Source organism: Pecten maximus, chromosome 4, assembly GCF_902652985.1.
Source record: "Pecten maximus chromosome 4, xPecMax1.1, whole genome shotgun sequence".
Classification (NCBI taxonomy): domain Eukaryota; kingdom Metazoa; phylum Mollusca; class Bivalvia; order Pectinida; family Pectinidae; genus Pecten; species Pecten maximus.
The window spans coordinates 18564036-18584594 of record NC_047018.1 but is presented as its reverse complement, the minus strand read 5'-3'; the positions used below and the strand labels follow the sequence as shown (position 1 = coordinate 18584594).

Below are 20559 nucleotides of genomic sequence, written 5' to 3'. Positions count from 1 at the left end.
CCCCCACCCATCCAATCCCACCCAGTCACATCCCAACCCCCACCCCATCCAATCCCATCCAATCACACCTCAACCCCCACCCCATTCAATCCCGCCCAGTCACATCCCAACCACCACCCCATCCCAATCACACCCAATCACACCCCAACCCCCACCCCATCCAATACCACCCAGTCACACCCCAACCCCCACCCCATCCAATCCCACCCAGTCACACCCAACCCCAACCAATCCCATCCCACCCAATCACACCCCAACCCCCACCCCATCCAATCCCGCCCAGCTACACCCCAACCCCAACCAATCCCATCCCACCCAGTCACACCCCAACCCCAAACCCATCCAATCCCACCCAATTCCCACCCCAACTCCCACCCCAACTCCCACCCCATCCAATGCCCACCCAGTCACATCCCAACCCCCACCCCATCCAATACCACCCAGTCACATCCCAACCCCACCCCATCCAATCCCACCCAGTCACACCTCAACCCCCACCCATCTAATCCCACCCAGTCACATCCCAATCCCCACCCCATCCAATCCCACCCAATCACACCTCAACCCCCACCCATCCAATCCCGCCCAGTTACACCCCAACCCCCACCCCATCTAATACCACCCCAGTCACACCCCAACCCCCATCCCATCCAATCTCACCCAATCACACCCCAACCCCTACCCAATCCAATCCCACCCAGTCACATCCCAACCCCCACCCCATCCAATCCCCCCAGTCACACCCCAACCACCACCCCATCCAATCCCACCCAGTCACACACCAACCACCACCCCATCCAATCCCACCCATTCACACCTCAACCCCCACCCCATCCAATACCACCCAGTCACACCCCAACCCCCACCCCATCCAATCCCACCCAGTCACACCCCAACCCCCACCCACATCCAATCCCACCCAAGTCACACCCCAACCCCCACCCCATCCAATCCACACCCAGTCACACCCCAACCCCCAACCCATCCAATCCCACCCAGTTCACACCCCAACCCCCACCCCATCCAATCCACCCAGTCACACCCCAACCCCCACCCAATCCAATCCCACCCAGTCACATCCCAACCACCACCCCATCCAATAACACCCAATCACACCCCAACCCCCACCACATCCAATCCCACCCAGTCACACCCCAACCCCCGCACCCCATCCAATCATACCCAAGTCACACCCAACCCCCACCCCCATTCCAATCCACCCAGTCACACCCCAACCCCCACCCCATCCAATCCCACCCCAGTCACACCCCAACCCCACCCAATCCCATCCCACCCAGTCACACCCCAACCCCCAACCCATCCAATCCCACCCAATCCCACCCAATCCCCACCCCAACTCCCATCCCATCCAATCCCACCCAGTCACATCCCAACCCCCACCCCATCCATCCCACCCAGTCACACCCCAACCCCCACCCCATCCAATCCCACCCAGTCACATCCCAACCCCACCCCACCCCATCCAATCCCACCCAATCACACCCCAACCCCCACCCCACTCCCATCCCACCCAGTCACACCCCAACCCCACCCCATCCAATCCCACCCAGTCACACCCCAACCCCCCACCCCATCCAATCCCACCCAGTCACACCCCAAACCCCCACCCAATCCAATCCCACCCAGTCACATCCCAACCCCCACCCAATCCAATCCCACCCAGTCACACCCCAACCCCCACCCCATCCAATCCCACCCAGTCACACCCCAACCCCCACCCAATCCAATCCCACCCAGTCACATCCCCAACCCCCACCCCATCCAATCCCACCCAGTCACACCCCAACCCCCACCCCATCCAATACCACCCAATCACACCCCAACCCCCACCCCATCCAATCCCACCCAGTCACATCCCCAACCCCCACCCCATTCAATATCACCCAAGTCACATCCCAACCCCCACCCCATCCAATCCCACCCAATCACACCCCAACCCCCACCCCATCCAATCCCACCCAGTCACACCCCAACCACCACCTCATCGAATCCCAGCCAGTCACATCCCAACCACCACCCCATCCAATCCCATCCAGTCACACCTCAACCCCCACCCCATCCAATCCCATCCCGTCACACCTCAACCACCACCCCATCCAATCCCACCCAGTCACACCTCAACCCCCGCCCCATCCAATCCCACCCAGTCACACCCCAACCCCCACCCCATCCAATCCCACCCAGTCACACCCCAACCCCCACCCCATCCAATCCCACCCAGTCACACCCCCAACTCCCACCCCATCCAATCCCACCCAGTCACACCTCAACCCCCACCCCATCCAATCCCATCCAGTCACACCTCAACCCCCACCTCATCCAATCCCAGCCAGTCACATCCCAACCCCCACCCCATCCAATCCCACCCAGTCACATCCCAACCCCCACCCCATCCAATCCCACCCAGTCACACCCCAACCCCCACCCCATCCAATCCCACCCAGTCACACCTCAACCCCCACCCCATCCAATCCCACCCAGTCACATCCGAACCCCCACCACATCCAATCCCAACCAGTCACATCCCAACCCCCACCCCATCCAATCCCACCCAGTCACACCCCCACCCCATCCCCTTTGTAAAAAGGCGTGTGTTTCATTTTGTTTACAAATATGACAGATAAATTGCAAGTTTGTTTCATGATAGAAAAATTCCAAAAGCTCAAAGGACCAAAAGGAGCTAAAAGTGGGTGTAGACGTTTCTGTAGTATATTGTTGGCACAATAAAGACTTGTTAACAAATACCTTAACATTGAGACGACTGGTCATTTCCAACATTCCAAGTCATATGTACTTTATCCGTTTTGTCCATTTCCCATTCTCCTGTAGTGGTATCTACATGTGGTGGTATTTTTGTCATATCTCTATACTTATCTTTGTTCCTCGACAAAAATACCGGAAAAGGTCATTAAATATTTACATACCTGACTGAACTGAAACCAAGTCATTAAATGTTAATCACAAAGACACGCCATTGTTGCATCAATTAGCGAAACCTTTGAATCCAACGACGGGTATTTTTAAACATGACCTGTGTAATCTGTTGATTGTGGTATTATCCGACCATAATGATAGTCGTTCTGGATAAATGTCACAATAAAAAGCCTAAGGTCATATAGGGAATAATAAGTACATGTGTACGTAATAACTGAACAGTTGATGGAAATGAATAGAGGACATGTAAGGTTATGTAAGAGGATTATACATTATTCCAGTTGATAACTATATATTGACATTAAAATTATTTTTACTTTTACAATATAAAAGTAAAAGTCTAAAGATGGCTGCAAAGATTGAACACGTTAGCGATGATTAACGAAATATATGTTTTATTAGTCCATTACCGGTGGGAGCGGGGGACTATAGGTTTCCTCTCCGCCCGTCTTGTACTCCAACGCTAGTCAGCACTCTGGCGACTTAATTCCTTTAGGCATTTTGATCAAACTTCACACAATAATAAAGAACCATAATATTTCGGTTACTTCGAATCTCAGGGATTTTGGATCAAGGTCAATGTTACTATTTTAGCCGGGACGTAAGGGGACATGTATTGCTTTAGCTATACCCAGTATGCTTGTTTTGTATAGAATTATCTTCTATATTCATTTGGAAAATCGCGAACATCTTTTCTCATTTTTCGCGACGCATTCACGACATAAAATATTTAGTTAATCATTTCTATTTAGATAAGACTGCTACCCGACAAAAATAACCTTCAGGTGAGAGTTAGTTTAGCATTACTCGAAGTTATTAATTGTTCCTATAGATGATTTTGCCAGTATCCTGCCCATGTTTAGCTTCAAAATGCAAATAATCAAGGCACTGATTGTGATATATTCTACATTTCTTGGCGAGTGTGGTCATGTGGTCATGTGTCACCACATGCCAACTATCTTGTTTATCTCACAAATAATGTCTTCACAGGATTGACATTTTTACAAGTAACCGCATAAACATTTTCCGTGTATTAAGATATCAAACGATCGTGACTGAAGTGTCATTTAATGTTTAATGTGAAAATCTAAAGGGAAATCATGGTAGTCTCGGGTCATACCTCACGTGATGTGGCCGACGAGTATACCTTCATCGATTAAACCTGTGGTATTGGCGATATTTATAGACCACACCTATCCGACTGTACATAGTTGTTCACCCAACAACTAACGGAAATATAAACCAAACGCATGCCTAGGTCAGTTCTCCGAGACAATGAGTGCTTGATTTAATAGACGAATATTATCATACACCAATGTCTTCAATATTAAAATTATATGTATAGATAACGTCTGAAGCATTTAAAGCAGGTGAAGATTTTAACACGAAAGCGCTTATACTTTAATATTAAGTGTTTCTTCAGGTATACGTTTTTATATATAGTTACCGGGCACTGAGAAGCAGAAAATTTTAATATCTCTATATATGTATAATACATATATAAATTTCTGGGTATTTCTGGCTAGACGATTTGGTGCCGTAGATCATGAGTTAGAGGCCCGGTCAGGGCACGAGTCAAAAAGTTGTCGTCCTTCGTCATTTGTGTTGCTATGTTATATATATATAATCATTAGCACAATGCATCATTTGCACTATGTGTCGTTGATCCGAAGGTTATGGTTTGAATTTTCTGTCGCAGTTGTACTGTGATATATATATATAGATACATATGGCTAAGGAAACTACCTGATTTAGGAAAGATAACTTTTGAGCCTTCGATCCATGAGCGTTTACTTCGTGGCACCAAGGTTTATGTTTTGTACATTAAGAATACAATGGCGTCATCGTCAGCATTACAATAATCGATTCATTATCAAACATTTTAGATAAATCAATGTGCTACAATGTTCCTACGACAACCGATGTAGTACAATGCCCGTTCGAGGTTTTAATTTTAAAATATAGACACCAGGTTGTGTCAATGTTTCTCTCTGAAAGGTATTATCATGTATCATATGTGTATGTAAACGGATACAATACCACATGTTACCCAAGCATGATGATTAATGCATTGTTATACCTGGTCAGTGGTATTGATATATCGCTGAAATGTATTTGTTTTAAATGAAAATTTGAGACGCATACACTTTGTAACCAAGTAACTGAAGCAGAAAAAACTACTAGATCAAATTAGAATATTTTTTTAATTTTTCACAGTTTCATAAACATTTGCTGTCAGAAGGTCGACAGGAGGACATAAAACAGCTTTGTAGAATGCACATTATTTGTAGTTCACAGACTATGTAGGTCAATCAATCACCAGGGTGTACCATTATATGGAGTACAATTGATTGAACACAATACTGATGTACAGCATACATTTGTAATGTATTTCTGCTATATTAACACAAACAATTATCAAATACCTAATCTACACGGATTTTTGCTAAAAATGAGTTCGCTAATTAGCCTTTTCGGATGAGATTAACGTGAAAAAATACGAGAGTAATATAAAAACTACCAGAAAGAAAAGTGAAAATATATAATAAAAAAAAGAAGAATTAAATGGCGTTACAAATATAATTTTAAATTTTCTTTCGATTTGTACGAAGCAATAAGGAGGTTCATAAAATGGAAGAAGCAATCTAAGACTGAGGAAAGGCCTAGAGGCAGGCTTACGGATTTATTGGGTTATATATATATATACTATACACATTTAATATAGGTTTTGATAGCTCACATTCGAATCAACATACCTTGGTAAACTAGTATATATAATTCATTATTTTATCATTGCATATAACATGAACACATAGATGTTTAGAAGACTTAATTGATGAAGCTAAAATAGAGTTATCTCCAACATGTTAATAAGCCAATTATCGTAAATTATACCGCTCATGTATCAATAGATAATCCAATGTACATTTCTACAAAAAAGAGCAAATTGGCTATCAACAACATCAAAATATATTACATTAAATCAGGACACACAAACAGATTATTAAAAAAAATAGTTGCATAGTATTAAACATTTATCTACAGAGAAGTATATTCTAATGTGCGATGTATTTTGTCAATTATAGATTTATTAAAAGTTTATATCATTGTATTAATATAAACACTAAATAATTACACTAAATTTACCAACAAATTGACTAATACATACTACATTTACATATCTTAAAGGTAAAGGTCCAAGCGCTCAATGTTTCCTGTAGTTTCATATTGTGCAGTCTTTCTTCTAAGTAAGAGTTGCTTTCGGTATCTAATACAGGAATTCAAACTTCAGACCCATTGACTCTCGATAAGAGTTCGCATTTATCAACTTTCGCATTATTTGTTATAAACACGTTTCTGCAACCTGACCAGGAGCAATTTCAGAATGTGTTTCTATACAATATCTACGTTATAAGTACATATGATACACCTGATTTCTTTACGAAGAAAGTATAATTTATGTGATAACAGTGATTTCTGTATCGGTTTTGATCCGAGTATTGATACTTTGTTTCTGTCTGTTTGAAGAAGTACAAACGTGGTTCGACTCTTTACCTTTAGATACTAGATGTTATAAGATATAGTGGTAATAATTTATTGATATAGAAAATAGCACTATGGTCTAAAAATATGACTATATCCACGGCCGCTGTCATTCTGACGTTTACCCTCAAATTAATACGCCATTATCAATGAAACTGACTTCAGCTTTTTTAGTATTTGAAACTGTGGGATTACAACTCCTCGATACGGTCGTTTTTATAACATCCTGTACCCAGACAGTCGTACACAAATCGATTTTTCGCTTACAAAAGACAATATAACAAATGTCCCCAGTATTGAGAAAAGGTCAACAACATAAATCAGGTTCTTTGCATATATAGCGTTCGTTTTCTCAGATAAAACGATAAAGTCACCATTCATGGATTTCATTGGAAGAATAATGCAAGGATCATGGACAACAACCAACCATAAAAGGAAAGGTCGAGAACAGAAGTGGAAATACAAAAAGTAGATTTCAATACTTTGTAATTCTTCACCATGGGTTATATATACAATTTGTATCATTTTACGGATTTCACCAGCCGTAAACAACAGGGGTGTCTCGTTAAGATCACGGTATCGATTCCTCTGGAATTGCTATGCAAGACCCATGGTGATGATCAGTGTCTCTGTGAAACTATTCAGTGATTCTATAACCAGATTAACGTCAGCCGTGAGTCTAGTGCAACAAACTCATTTGTTTACCACAAACAACATTTGTTTGATATCGGGCAGTAGACACAGATAACAAGTTCACGTGCGTCAAGTACTTTACGTGCCTTGATGCTGGCCTCGGGATTCCCGGTCTCGTAGGTACACAGTACAAACAAGATCGGACAGGTAAAAGCCTCATGTTGATCTGATCCAGGTGATCAACTTTAAGTGTTTCCATAGATCCCTCGGGATTCAATGTATTCTGCTATGACGTCATAAATAAATCGATACTGGTCCTGAAAATAAACATAATTGGTTTTTTAATCACAATATCATTAGTTCCCTTGGGTGTAGTAAAAGTCATGCGTACATGAGAACAAAATATGCATAAATCCATTATCGTGCTATATTCATTCATCACGAATGGTATGTTAATACTAGATCTAATATTTATACAACTAAACTTCTCGCGGAGCAGATTTCGAGAAAATGTTTAATGAAAAACATCTACATCTATACTAGAATTATTATTCTGCTAAAACCTACTTCTCGAAAAGAAAACGTGTATAGCGTTGCCCACAGAGGACATGAGGTCTAATGGGTTGTCGCGCTCAACTGGTATTAAGCTGCGTTTTGAAAACTTGATGACCAAAACGAGTAAGTCAAAACTAAAAAACGAACGTTTATGAGGTGACCTATATAGCTAGTATATTAATGTTCCAGACGAATTTTTCTTCATCTGAACAATCTTTCCCGGACGAGTAGTTAATTTGGGGATTTTTTGAGAAGTTTTAGCAAAAGTATTTATCACAGAAAGCTGACAGTCATTTTAATTTAAAAACAAAAATCTTATTTCTATATCGAATCGAACGTGATGATATTGTATCAGCGAAGTTTCCTTTAGCTACCTTTGTAGACGGACAATGTACCAGCTACCTATGTAGACGGACAATGTACCAGCTACCTTTGTAGACGGACAATGTACTAGCTACCTTTGTAGACGGACAATGTACCAGCTACCTTTGTAGACGGGCAATGTACCAGCTACCTTTGTAGACGGACAATGTACTAGCTCTCTTTGTAGACGGACAATGTACCAGCTACCTTTGTAGACGGACAATGTACCAGCTACCTTTGTAGACGGACAATGTACCAGCTACCTTTGTAGACGGACAATGTACCAGCTACCTTTGTAGACGGACAATGTACCAGCTACCTTTGTAGACGGACAATGTACCAGCTCTCTTTGTAGACGGACAATGTACCAGCTACCTTCGTAGACGGACAATGTACCAGCTACCTTCGTAGACGGACAATGTACCAGCTACCTTCGTAGACGGACAATGTACCAGCTACCTTTGTAGACGGACAATGTACCAGCTACCTTTGTAGATGGACAATGTACCAGCTACCTTTGTACATGGACAATGTACCAGCTACCTTTGTAGACGGACAATGTACCAGCTACCTTTGTAGACGGACAATGTACCAGCTCTCTTTGTAGAGGGACAATGTACCAGCTAATTTTGTAGACAGACCATTTACCCGCTTACAGCACGGATTCCAGACTATTGCGGTCACGAGGCATATTTTGATGTTAAGAATGTTATTACTATCGGCAAAGGTTATTGATTCTTGCAATCTTTTTCAAGGTTCATAGCAGAAAGTATCTAGACACATAATCAGAAGAGTTCCTGCGAGGGTTATAGACAAAATTATTCTTATGACATTGAACATAGGTCATTTATCCATACATCTATTCATTGATTTATCTTGACAATTTTGTCAGCCATAATCCAAGAAACTCACTAGCCGAATGTAATTGCAAGAAATTATTGAAACAAGAAGACGGCAGATGAGCGGAAGACATACATCGTGCTATGAAAAAACTCATTTGGTCTTTCGGGCCAGGTGGGCTAAAATTAGACCAAAGTGACTTCAATAGCATAGCTTAATTGATCAGATATAGATATTTATTGCATTGCCATATTTTAGTGTGATATGGAAAAAATAAGAATAGTATTACAATAACATACTGGAATGTCAGGTATACATAAGAAAAGAAAGCATACAAGAAGTATGCCTTTAATCATACTTCCTTAGTCAAAGGAACTCACTTCATTCGTAACAAATTCCGGTCTCCGCACATGGAGTCTTCTGAGAGTGTGGTAAATGTCAACCTGCTGTTCTAATCTCAGTCCATCCAGCGCTAGACTAACTGCACAGAACACTCCGCTGCATAGGGCACCGTCACTGTACAAAAAGTGTAGGCATTCTAGTCTTATTATCTGCTTGCAATATAGTTTTATTTAGTTTAAGATGTATATCATGAAGAGTTGGTGTTATATTGATAGGGCCACTGGAATACATAGAAAAATCCCTTTCCAAGAAAAAATGTCATTAGATCATGATAGAATAAATTGATATCGGAAAACAGATTTATATATAGATTAAATGTCCCTGGTTCATTTAATGCCTGACTTCCCAGGAATATCATACATAATAACAGTTATCAAACGTGGATTGGACACCGACGGCAAAGATTCTTGTCGGTACGATACACATGCTACCAACTGCATTAACTAATAGGCGCCTCAGTAAGTTCATCTTTTTAATGAGCATTAAATCAAAATAAATCGAACACGTGGTATTTATAGCACGCCTCACAAGGCCCGTGTAACGAGGACAGTGTGAGAATTGTTAAGTGTTGTATTGATTTCTATACCCGAGTTTTACCATTGTCATCTACCTTGGAGCTTTACCTAGACACAAAATAACGATCGGACCTTGATTAGTAAAACCAAGTGCAAATGAAAGTATGATCAAACATGGAGCTAAAACGCGTGGAATCATTCCCTGTGTTCAGCTCACAGTGTCGTCTTAACAAGTAACACTGTATATTTAGGACTTCTTGGCTGTGTTTATGTCAAACACGTGTTGCAGAATTATTTCTTATATCCTCCAAATAAAACAAATAAACAACTTCAGGTGAGGGACAATTTTTTTTTTAAAAGTTCACATATCTATTAAGTTTTACAACAAGCAATTTTGATGTCATTTAAATTGTTATTGTCTTCTTGAATCTCGAGATTGAAAAAAGAAATCCCAAAACATTATCTGTATCTACATCCAATTTAATTATTCGTATGACCTGAATAGAGTTTGGTATTGTCTGCTAGCAATCTAATGCGACAATTAATGATATCTGAAAAGAGATATTGTTATTATTATGAGATATGCTCCCAGGATAATCAGGACGATAAAACTTTTGCACAATCTTACATTTTTATGAAGATGGAAAAACAAAATAACTTCATATATTGATTAAACCTTCAGTGAAACAGAAAAATACCAAAACTGAAATCTCGCAAATGACAAAAAACGGAACAGCCACAGCACTAGCCAAGTGTTAGTTTGTTGGAGATTAGCAGTATGTATTATGATAACTACCTCCCCCCAGGTACGTACCTCATAGACAGACAAACTAGAGTTGAACTACCTCCCCCTGGTAACTCATAGACAAACTAGAGCTGTATGTGTTATGATAACTACCTCCCCCAGGTACCTCATAGACAAACTAGAGCTGTATGTGTTATGATAACTACCTCCCCCAGGTACCTCATAGACAAACTAGAGCTGTAAGTGTTATGATAACTACCTCCCCAGGTACCTCATAGACAAACTAGAGCTGTATGTGTTATGAAAACTACCTCCCCCAGGTACCTCATAGACAAACTAGAGCTGTATGTATTATGATAACTACCTCCCCCAGGTTATATATATAATTTGGAATTTGTACAAAGTTTTGATATTGAGTTATTCAAGATAAAAATAAAGGATATTTTCCGTCAGGAGTGTATTACTCTGATAAACAATTCATCTAAAGGAGATTTATATAAACATCTTATCACTTCCTCTTACTGTCAGTCATATTTGAATAAGCCATTAGACACTAACATACAAAGAAATGTAACTATGATTCGGTTATCTGCACATGACTTGAATATAGAAAGAGGAAGATACAGAAATTTAGATAGAACCAGAGGATATGTCTATTTTGCAATGATAATGATATTGAGGACGAATTTCACTTTTTGATAAAATGTAGTGTTTATGCAGATTAACGAGCAAAATATCTTAAACCTTATTATGTAAAGAATCCAAGTATGTACAAACTGATTCAATTATTAAGCACACAAAATATGAAAGAAGTATATAATATAAGGAAAATATATTGGTTTACCTATGTACAGAAGAAGGTTGTTGTCAGCTTAAGTCCATAATTTCATATACTCTCTCTCTCTATAATACTATGTCAATCATTATGTTGGTATGAATGTTATGGTGTGCATGTGAATTAGTGAAATCTGATTGAAATCATAATTATGTACTATATATCAACAATAATCCATGGGATTATATATAATTTCAATTATATTTACTGTTGTATGAAAAGTTAATGTGTTCGTGTATGTAAATGTTGTATTATGCAAATAAAGAATCTGAATCTGAATCTGAGGTACCTCATAGACATAAACTACAGCTGTATGTGTTATGATAACTATGATAACCCCAGGTACCTCATAGACATAAACTACAGCTGTATGTGTTATGATAACTATGATAACCCCAGGTACCTCATAGACATAAACTACAGCTGTATGTGTTATGATAACTATGATAACCCCAGGTACATCATAAATAGGTTGAGACTAGTATGCATTTCAGATTATTTTCAAATGAGTCAACAATGTTATTGATAATAGACGTTTGGTTGGGGTTAAGAAGAAGCAATTGCGACGATTCCTCCAGTATTGCCCTGATGATAGCAATGTTAGTAGATGAAGCTTGCTGATTACATAAACATTCTGGAAATAAAATATTTAACACTTCGGTTTAAAATGACAATCATACATTATATACATCTGTCTTTAGTGGTTTAGAGAATAACATAGGCGAAAACAAATAAACCAACAATATTCCAGTAAACGAAAGTGGTTTTGTTTCGGGTTAATGCAGAAACAATAACAGGAAGATAAAATATTTAATGCGTGCGTATGTAAAAGGGCCAAGGTATATCTGTCCCTTGATACTGAAAACAATTTCAGTACTGCCCGGAGTGATCCGGTAATTAGCTTTCGTGTATAAATTAATCATCCAAGGCTCAAGTCTCCACTATACCAAGAGGAATCCTTTCAATCAGCAATCAGTAACGTATGAAATATACAGTATAGTATTATCCTTGTTAAATATCTAGCACTGTGTTAGCTTAATATGGATTTATGTACATATTGTATTCTCATTACTATACGTCCTATCGAGACAGGTGAGCTTGGTTCGCCCTGCCCACTACTTGACTCTTGGTAACTACATTAATATTCCTGGTCAGAGTCCTTAGAACCTATCCAACGTATGTGGAATTGTTGAGAAATGATCAGAATGTCCTATGACTAACATCTAACTGTTTACGGAGGGTGTGAAAGAATGGTCCAGAAATAACTAGGACAAGAAGTGATCCTATCTTATTTTGACTTTTATTTCGTTCATCGTACCGTAATTGACATTTTGACTGCGCACAATAGAAACGTTATCAATAATTAAGTATATAAGAATGGTATTATCATTTATTCAAGGTTGTAACTAAGTACATGTGCAAGGATTTGGCGATCTACCACTCATCAACAGGTGGTATTCCATAGACATGACATAGTTGATGATTCAATATAACATATTTTTGGTCGATACCACTTGGTGTATATACATTATGTACAGTTTACGACCTGCTTGCATGATGGGGATGATATTAATGATATCTAGCGCCCACGGTTTGTCAGTGAACGATAATAGTGATTATATTAATGATATCTAGCGCCCACGGGTTGTCAGTGAACGGTAATGAGGATTATATTAATGATATCTAGCGCCCACGGTTTGTCAGTGAACAGTAATGGTGATTATATTAATGATATCTTGCGCCCACGGTTTGTCAGTGAACGGTAATGAGGATTATATTAATGCTATCTAGCGCGTACGGTTTGTCAGTGAACGGTAATGGTGATTATATTAATGATATCTAGCGCCCACAGTTTGTCAGTGAACGATAATGGTGATTATATTAATGATATCTTGCGCCCACGGTTTGTCAGTGAACGGTAGTGGGGATTATATTAATGATATCTTGCGCGCACGGTTTGTCAGTAAACGGTAGTGGGGATTATATTAATGATATCTTGCGCCCACGGTTTGTCAGTGAACGGTAATGGTGATTATATTAATGATATCTTGCGCGCACGGTTTGTCAGTGAACGGTAATGGTGATTATATTAATGATATCTTGCGCGCACGGTTTGTCAGTAAAAGGTAGTGGGGATTATATTAATGATATCTAGCACGTACGGTTTGTCAGTAAACGGTAATGGGGATTATATTAATGATATCTTGCGCGCACGGTTTGTCAGTAAACGGTAGTGGGGATTATATTAATGATATCTAGCACGTACGGTTTGTCAGTAAATGGTAATGGGGATTATATTAATGATATCTTGCGCGTTTGTCAGTAAACGGTAGTGGGGATTATATTAATGATATCTAACGCGTACGATTTGTCAGTGAACGGTAGTGGGGATTATATTAATGATATCTAGCGCGTACGGGTTGTCAGTGAACGGTAATGGGGAATACACTAATGATACATGTATCTGGCGCGCACGATTTGTCAGTGACACAGATGTTATATATTAGTTGTGCAAAAGATATTATACATCGAAATACTTAGTCGTCAAGATTAAAACAATGAAATTATACAATTATAAATCTGGAATTATCAAATGATTGAAACAGTGAATAGAGGACGAGCAAAAGAGGTGAAATGAGGACAACCTAGTGACAGAATTGAGAGAGGCCTCTTACGTATGTTGTAAGAGGAGTGACAGGGGGCTCCCAAACTTTGCATTTTAAAACAAAAACAAACAAAAAACAAACAAACAAAAAATCAGGGAATAACATTAACTTTTTTTTTTTAAATAAACGAAAACCAAGTACAAAATCAAATATTTTATAAATATATCAATTGATTAAAATCTCAACTTCTAGATCGAAATCATACAAAAAATAGCAATGACCACCAACACAAAATATCCACGTGTCACCTCAGGAAATACCATTAAACGAGTAAATATTATCATGCTACCGCATTGTTATTTATTACATAACGTACTGTGTATAGTCCCTATATTAATTCATATGTTAATTGATATTGTCAAAGAGGTGAAAACACAATAATGATAAATCACTATATATAAGAGAAGAAATATTTGAAAATAAAGTCTGACATTTCCGAGATACAGTAACATTGTATACCTACGGTTTAAATGAAATACTTACATGCATTGCACTGCAACTGTGTGACACAGACACTTTCGTTTCCATGCTTCCATCAAATCCACGAGCTCCAACAGTGTTTCTATGGAAACCGGTTTGTATTGACCGGAAGTCCAACCTCCCATATGGTACGATTTAATGGCACGTGCCTCACCAAAACCCTGCAAACAAACAAAAATTACTTGATATCATCTGATGTAATATACTCTTAAATGTAAAAGTACATAAGCAGTTACAATAAATCTGGTTTTCTACAATAGATTTGGATGTATCTATTATTTTGTTAACGGGCAAACATGAAAGCAGTCACGCTCTGATGAAGATGAAACTTAAACAAGTTTAACAGAAACATGTCAGAAATAGTCTGCAACAATCATGAAACAGGTTTTAAACTGGCATAAATCACTCTTGTTAGCACAGACATTTAATTTCCGACCGAAAACACTTTCAGAATATCAACGCAGATAAGATAAGCAAACCATTTCACTGCCGAGCCTTGATGTTTGGTTACAATAAAAATATCGCTTCCTATCGCCAATAATGAGTACATTACGACTCCTGCTGTTTCGTGATGACGACACGAAAAGGTTATATTTTATCACGTTTCGTTATGAAAGAATGTTGCTATACATGTTGATGTACCTTTTTGTTGATGTCATAAGTTTTCTCAGTAATGTCCTTGCCAACGTCCTTAACATCTGTGGTTGTGATGGTCAGTGCGCCGTAGCTGACGGAGTCGCCCATTGATGGCCACCATACGCCGCTCGCCTGAGGAACAGCAACACACCCCTACATGTATTAGGCATTATTGGTGTAATGTTGTAATATAGGTATGGGGTGGGGGTGATATATGAGAACAGGATACCAGGTATATATACGTATCAAAGATATTGACGAAGAAATCTGAAATCCAAACTAAATGTGAACTCCGTCATATAATCACCGGCTCAGCAAAATACTTTTGAATGTTTGACAAAAGACTCATAAGGTATTAGAACCTTTCAAAACAAATAGAGAATAAGATACAGAGAACTAAACTGAAGTAAACTGCGTTTTACAGATATTTCGTCCTTTTTATACTCGGCTGTGATGCTAAGGGCCTACAGTGTTGATAATTGGAGGCGACCAAAATTCTCGAAATAGGTTGACAGAATTGTCAAAATCTGGATGGAGGGATGCAAAGAAATACTTTTTTTAAATTTCAATATTTGATTTCTAAACCAATCATAATCATTTACGCTTTGTGGTCTATAATGCCCCTTATGACAGTACATATTCACAATTATTTACTACAAAAGCATAAGTCAGCCATATATGAGCTCACAACGTGCATTAATGTAAAAGTAAATAGAAATTGTCCAGTCCTATATAAACCATCCTAGGTTTTGAACTCCCCCTGGGGCAAATTGAGGACACAGGGGAATTAATTTGAAGAACTTTTATTTCTTACCTCTTAATAAATTATGTAAGACATTCTTTATTTTTTGAACTCCTAAATTTGCCAACAGGATAAATCTTCAAAATGAACAACATTTTCAGTTATCTATTACATAAAGAATCCAATTAAATATTCAATATTCCCTAAAATAAGTCAATTTAATTTCACTCTCACTACCTCGGTTCTTATTAGGACGATGTGACAAACCTGGATTTGACCTGATTTGATTGACATGGCGATGAAGACCACAGCACTACCCTTCAGAATAGCTGGTCTATTTGTCCTTGTACTGTTTCAATAGTCACCATGTAGATCGTTATTTTTGATAATTGTTCCATGTGTTTTGTCGATTTTGAGTAAAATCAAAATTCCGTTTGCATATCGGTATACACCCTTATTTATTTGATAGGTCTTTTTGCTCTAAACGTTTGGTAATACCCCGAAATTTCGAACATAAGAAAATAATAACTTTAACATTATGTAGGGAATGGCATTGTCACAAATTAACAAGGATACGGGTCTGATAGATTGGATGGTAGGATGATTCAGAACAATGTATATCATAGGTCACATATGTATTTATCCGAAACAGATAAATAATTGGATATTATTGCGCGAAATGAATAAATGATGATAATCAATGTTGGTCTGGAAAACATCCCATCGATTAAACTTGTCAATTAGCCTACGGTTACAATAAATATTTTGAAAAGTATTGATGTTAATTAAATCAATATCGCATTATTGAGTCTAGAAAGCATCTCATCGATTTCAGCTCATGTTTCATAATCACCAAAACCTTAACTATTTATGTTAATAGTGATTGTGTGTGGGGGTATCTATTATGTTGTGGGCGGTTTACCTCCAGTTCCTGGTCTGGTGAGTTTAGTACGATAATAGTATAACAGTCGTGATCGTACACTAGCCGCCAGAAGTCCACGATTGTGTCTGGCAGTGGTGCTTGTGTCACAATGTATTTCCCCTGGGCCTTGCATGACTGAAACGAAACCAATACATGAATAATACAAACCTTGATGTGTTGTTAAACGAACATGGTGTATATATTCAATGATATATAAAACCAATCTATACAACATGTATAGAAACAGGCTTGTTTTTACAATACGGATATGTTATTTTATAAACCGATCAATCGGACACAATTAACAGATAATGCCTGTGTGACATACATCTATTGTTATCTAGACACTGAATGTTACGGTTGATAGTATAGACAACCTACCGGAACTATTGTAGAGTTTATATAATCTGTTGTTCCCTCAATATATGTGTTCAGGTACGGCCGGAATCTGTCAACTGAAATATTAGATAACATCCATAATATATAGATACATAAATACCATGTTTAATGTTTTGGAGAGGACTTATATAGGCTTGCCTGTTGTCCAATCAATTTGTGTTCTAACAAAAACAGCTGAAATAGAAATACAATGATTAAATGTTGGAAATATAGATGTAAGCTAAATAGATATTGTAACAATTGTATAAATATAAATGTCTGGTGAGCTATGAAAGTGTTGGATGTACATCAACATACAGTTTACTTACAGTGTATGTATTCCTTGATGGTTATTAAGCCAATGAGTCGGCAAAGATCTTTTACTGTCATGCATCATTGCGACAACGAAATAATTAATAGTTTTGCCCAGAAACAAATCCGTCAAAATTAAAACAAAATGGTTTTTTTTCATTTTTCTTTTTAAGATATTAACAATAATCTGAACGAAAACCTTAATGACATACATGAGAGTAGGACCAAAATATAACAATCAGGTGACAAAACAACTGTCATATTACGTCTTAAATATATTTGTTTAAGAATATCTTTACATTGCAAGGTGATACACACTCCATGTCTAACCGACGCAAAGCAAACCGCGCCTTCAAATAGGAATTCAGCATTATCAACAATACATACTGAACAACTGGTAAAGTGCTATCTGACTTAGCATACTGCCGAAACAACGTCCAGCAAGATACCTCATCCGGGCATATTAAACTGAGAACGGGTGAACCAATCATCCTATCCCAAAATGCTGAGCGTTAAACAGGAATATCAGCTACCGTTTTTATAGACTGTCTCGTATGTCTAGACAAGGAGACAGCAAAGTTCGGAGCGTAACGTCTACCAGCAAATATTACTTTCAAAAGTAGTCACTTGCAATGATATGTTGTCATTCTATAAAAACCATATATGATTACACAATTGTGAGGACAGGTTACTGTTTTGGTAGTGTTATTCCAAGTTGTGCTACATAAAGAGGAGCGATGGAAATAATCATGCAAACATGCTGCTTTAGTTCTATATTAAATATGATATAACACTCGCCGTAGGCATATTTCATCGTAAATAAACAAAACACTGTTTTAAAAAAATCGAAAACCTCTTTTGTAAGGTCCCCTTTAATCATTTCGGTTCAAACGAAATTTAAACTCACAATTGATGAAACGAGGGCGAAATAAAAATACAGTTATACACAAATAGCATGTACATGTAGGAGGTAAATAGGATGTGTTGCCAAAGAGGCTTTATGTTATAGAATATAGAATGGGATTTCGTTACAGATACGATGAATGATCAGTCCGTGACAACACCACAGGAGCTGCTTTTCACGTGCTGAATATACGCCCATTGTAAAGGGAATCTAATAGACAGGCCGTACCATTTAAATCGTGTTGATTTGGTTATTGATGGAATGCGAGGCCTTTCTATAAAACAATGAGGTAGTGCAACTTCCTGATACGAAAACTTGGTAATAATGACGTATATACAAAATCAGCTATAACAGAATCCAATGTACAATATACCGAGAACCTTCCCACGACCTAGAAACGTTAAAACAGCATTCGAATCTATTATTTAACATGTACAGATCGATGAATTACATGTAAATAAGTACAGACACATACAGGTAATGATTTGTGTGAAATTTTATAATTGGATATACAATCGAGTCTAAACTTTAATAAACATTACCAAATGTAATTCTTATATAAAGACATTTATTAACCTAAGGGTTTGTAACAATTTCATTTACTCGAGGCCGACATATACACACCAGTACAGCCTATCCATTTGCTTTATAGATAGATTTCACTATGCGTTTCTTATTGTATCTACAAATAAATACAAGGTCGCCTATTTCCTAAAAAATGTTTTGCTCCTGCTGATAATCAATCATGCTATTACTATTTCAACACAAGAATTGTGGAACATATTAAGTCTTGTGGGTAACCAAGAACTACGCAAATCAGAACCAACGAGAGACCCGTGTAGAATGTCACCGACGGGTAAATTATCACGACGAGTCCTGGCAAGATATCTCAATACACACATGCAAGTTTGTTTCTCTGGCAGAGAGCTACAAGGTACTTCCTTTTTTTATGAATACGTTCTGCACTTTTAAGCTCTATTTCTACCAAAGTGGAAGCATCCGACCAAAGTTTTTAATGTTAAATGTTATTTATGCGGAACATCATCGGGAATTAGTTTTAAACTTTTGATGAAAATTACATTAGTCTTGGACTCTTGATACTCTTAGAAATTACACATGCTCTTCACAATAACCATATGCTGAACGATATAAAATATCGAATAAAGTGTCAGTACCAATTTCAGAAACCAAGTAGGGGAAGGGAAATAACTCCGTGAATGATACTTCCTGAGTTTAATATGTTTGTCAGCGTTATCCTACAATTTGCTTACTACGTGTATAGTGCTGACATCAATTAATATCCGGATTTTGTTTTATTCATATATTTAACAATTTGGTTATATATAATACGCACAATTGGGTGTACTTACCTGCCAGAATTTGGTTCGACCTGTTTTTTCCGGCGTTTTCTGCTGCTCTGGCTGCAGTGAAGTTTTGGTCAGAATATACAGGTTTGTTCGATTGAAGGAGCTGGTGATGTAAATGATAAACAGAAAATGAGCATAAATTAAAATAGTGTAGTTAACATATTGACGATTTACGATATATTTTTTTATAGAAAAAAAATTAAATCGAATCTTGTTTACCATGTTTTCCGTGAACAACATACTTATACTCTTCTGTTGTCATCTGTGTTCCCATGTATATACCCACTATATACACCAAGTATCAGTCAGATCTAAACTATCTGTCGTAATTGCACCATCTCTATTTGAATTAGTTGCATGATATATGATGTCTTTTATTTCTCTCGTTCATGATTTCATAAAATTAGATCCGAAAGAAAGTATTGGTCCTCTTTGTGTTAGCGTCATACAACTTAAAAACGTAAACATTACAACATGAACCGCCAAAGATGACTACTTACTTGGAACTCTTTAGTGATTAAGTTTAACTGATTATTTACACAATCATTATAACGCTTGATAAAGTCGGATTTCTTTATTGTCGATTCAGTGTAGTTAAACGCCTCTAGGAGAGCGATGTGTAGCAGCCGATACTGTTCCTGAAACAAAAAAAAAGCAAACCTTATGACAGAGACATTAAGATATTTACGTAAGAGTACAATAGAAAGCTAGCAATTTGAACAAAATCTGTTAAATTGCACTATGTCTAGTAAAAGGATTGAAACAT

The 20559-nt window shown here is 38.3% G+C and overlaps 1 protein-coding gene across 3 annotated transcripts in view; it reads right to left on the bottom strand.

The window, feature by feature from the left end:
• Nucleotides 1-5142: 5142 nt before the first annotated feature.
• LOC117325420 (receptor-type tyrosine-protein phosphatase kappa-like) overlaps nucleotides 5143-20559 on the bottom strand; it is a 35481-nt gene continuing 20064 nt past the window's right edge. For 2 of the 3 annotated variants that reach the window (XM_033881605.1, XM_033881607.1), the window contains 8 exons: nucleotides 20294-20431; nucleotides 19797-19896; nucleotides 17214-17287; nucleotides 16833-16967; nucleotides 15175-15321; nucleotides 14536-14693; nucleotides 9270-9405; nucleotides 5143-7448 (listed from right to left, as the gene is read on the bottom strand). In XM_033881605.1, coding sequence (XP_033737496.1) covers nucleotides 7377-7448; nucleotides 9270-9405; nucleotides 14536-14693; nucleotides 15175-15321; nucleotides 16833-16967; nucleotides 17214-17287; nucleotides 19797-19896; nucleotides 20294-20431 — 960 coding nt within the window. In that variant the 3' untranslated portion in view covers nucleotides 5143-7376. The remainder of the gene's footprint in view (nucleotides 7449-9269; nucleotides 9406-14535; nucleotides 14694-15174; nucleotides 15322-16832; nucleotides 16968-17213; nucleotides 17288-19796; nucleotides 19897-20293; nucleotides 20432-20559) is intronic. The other variant, XM_033881606.1, reaches the window with a different exon arrangement.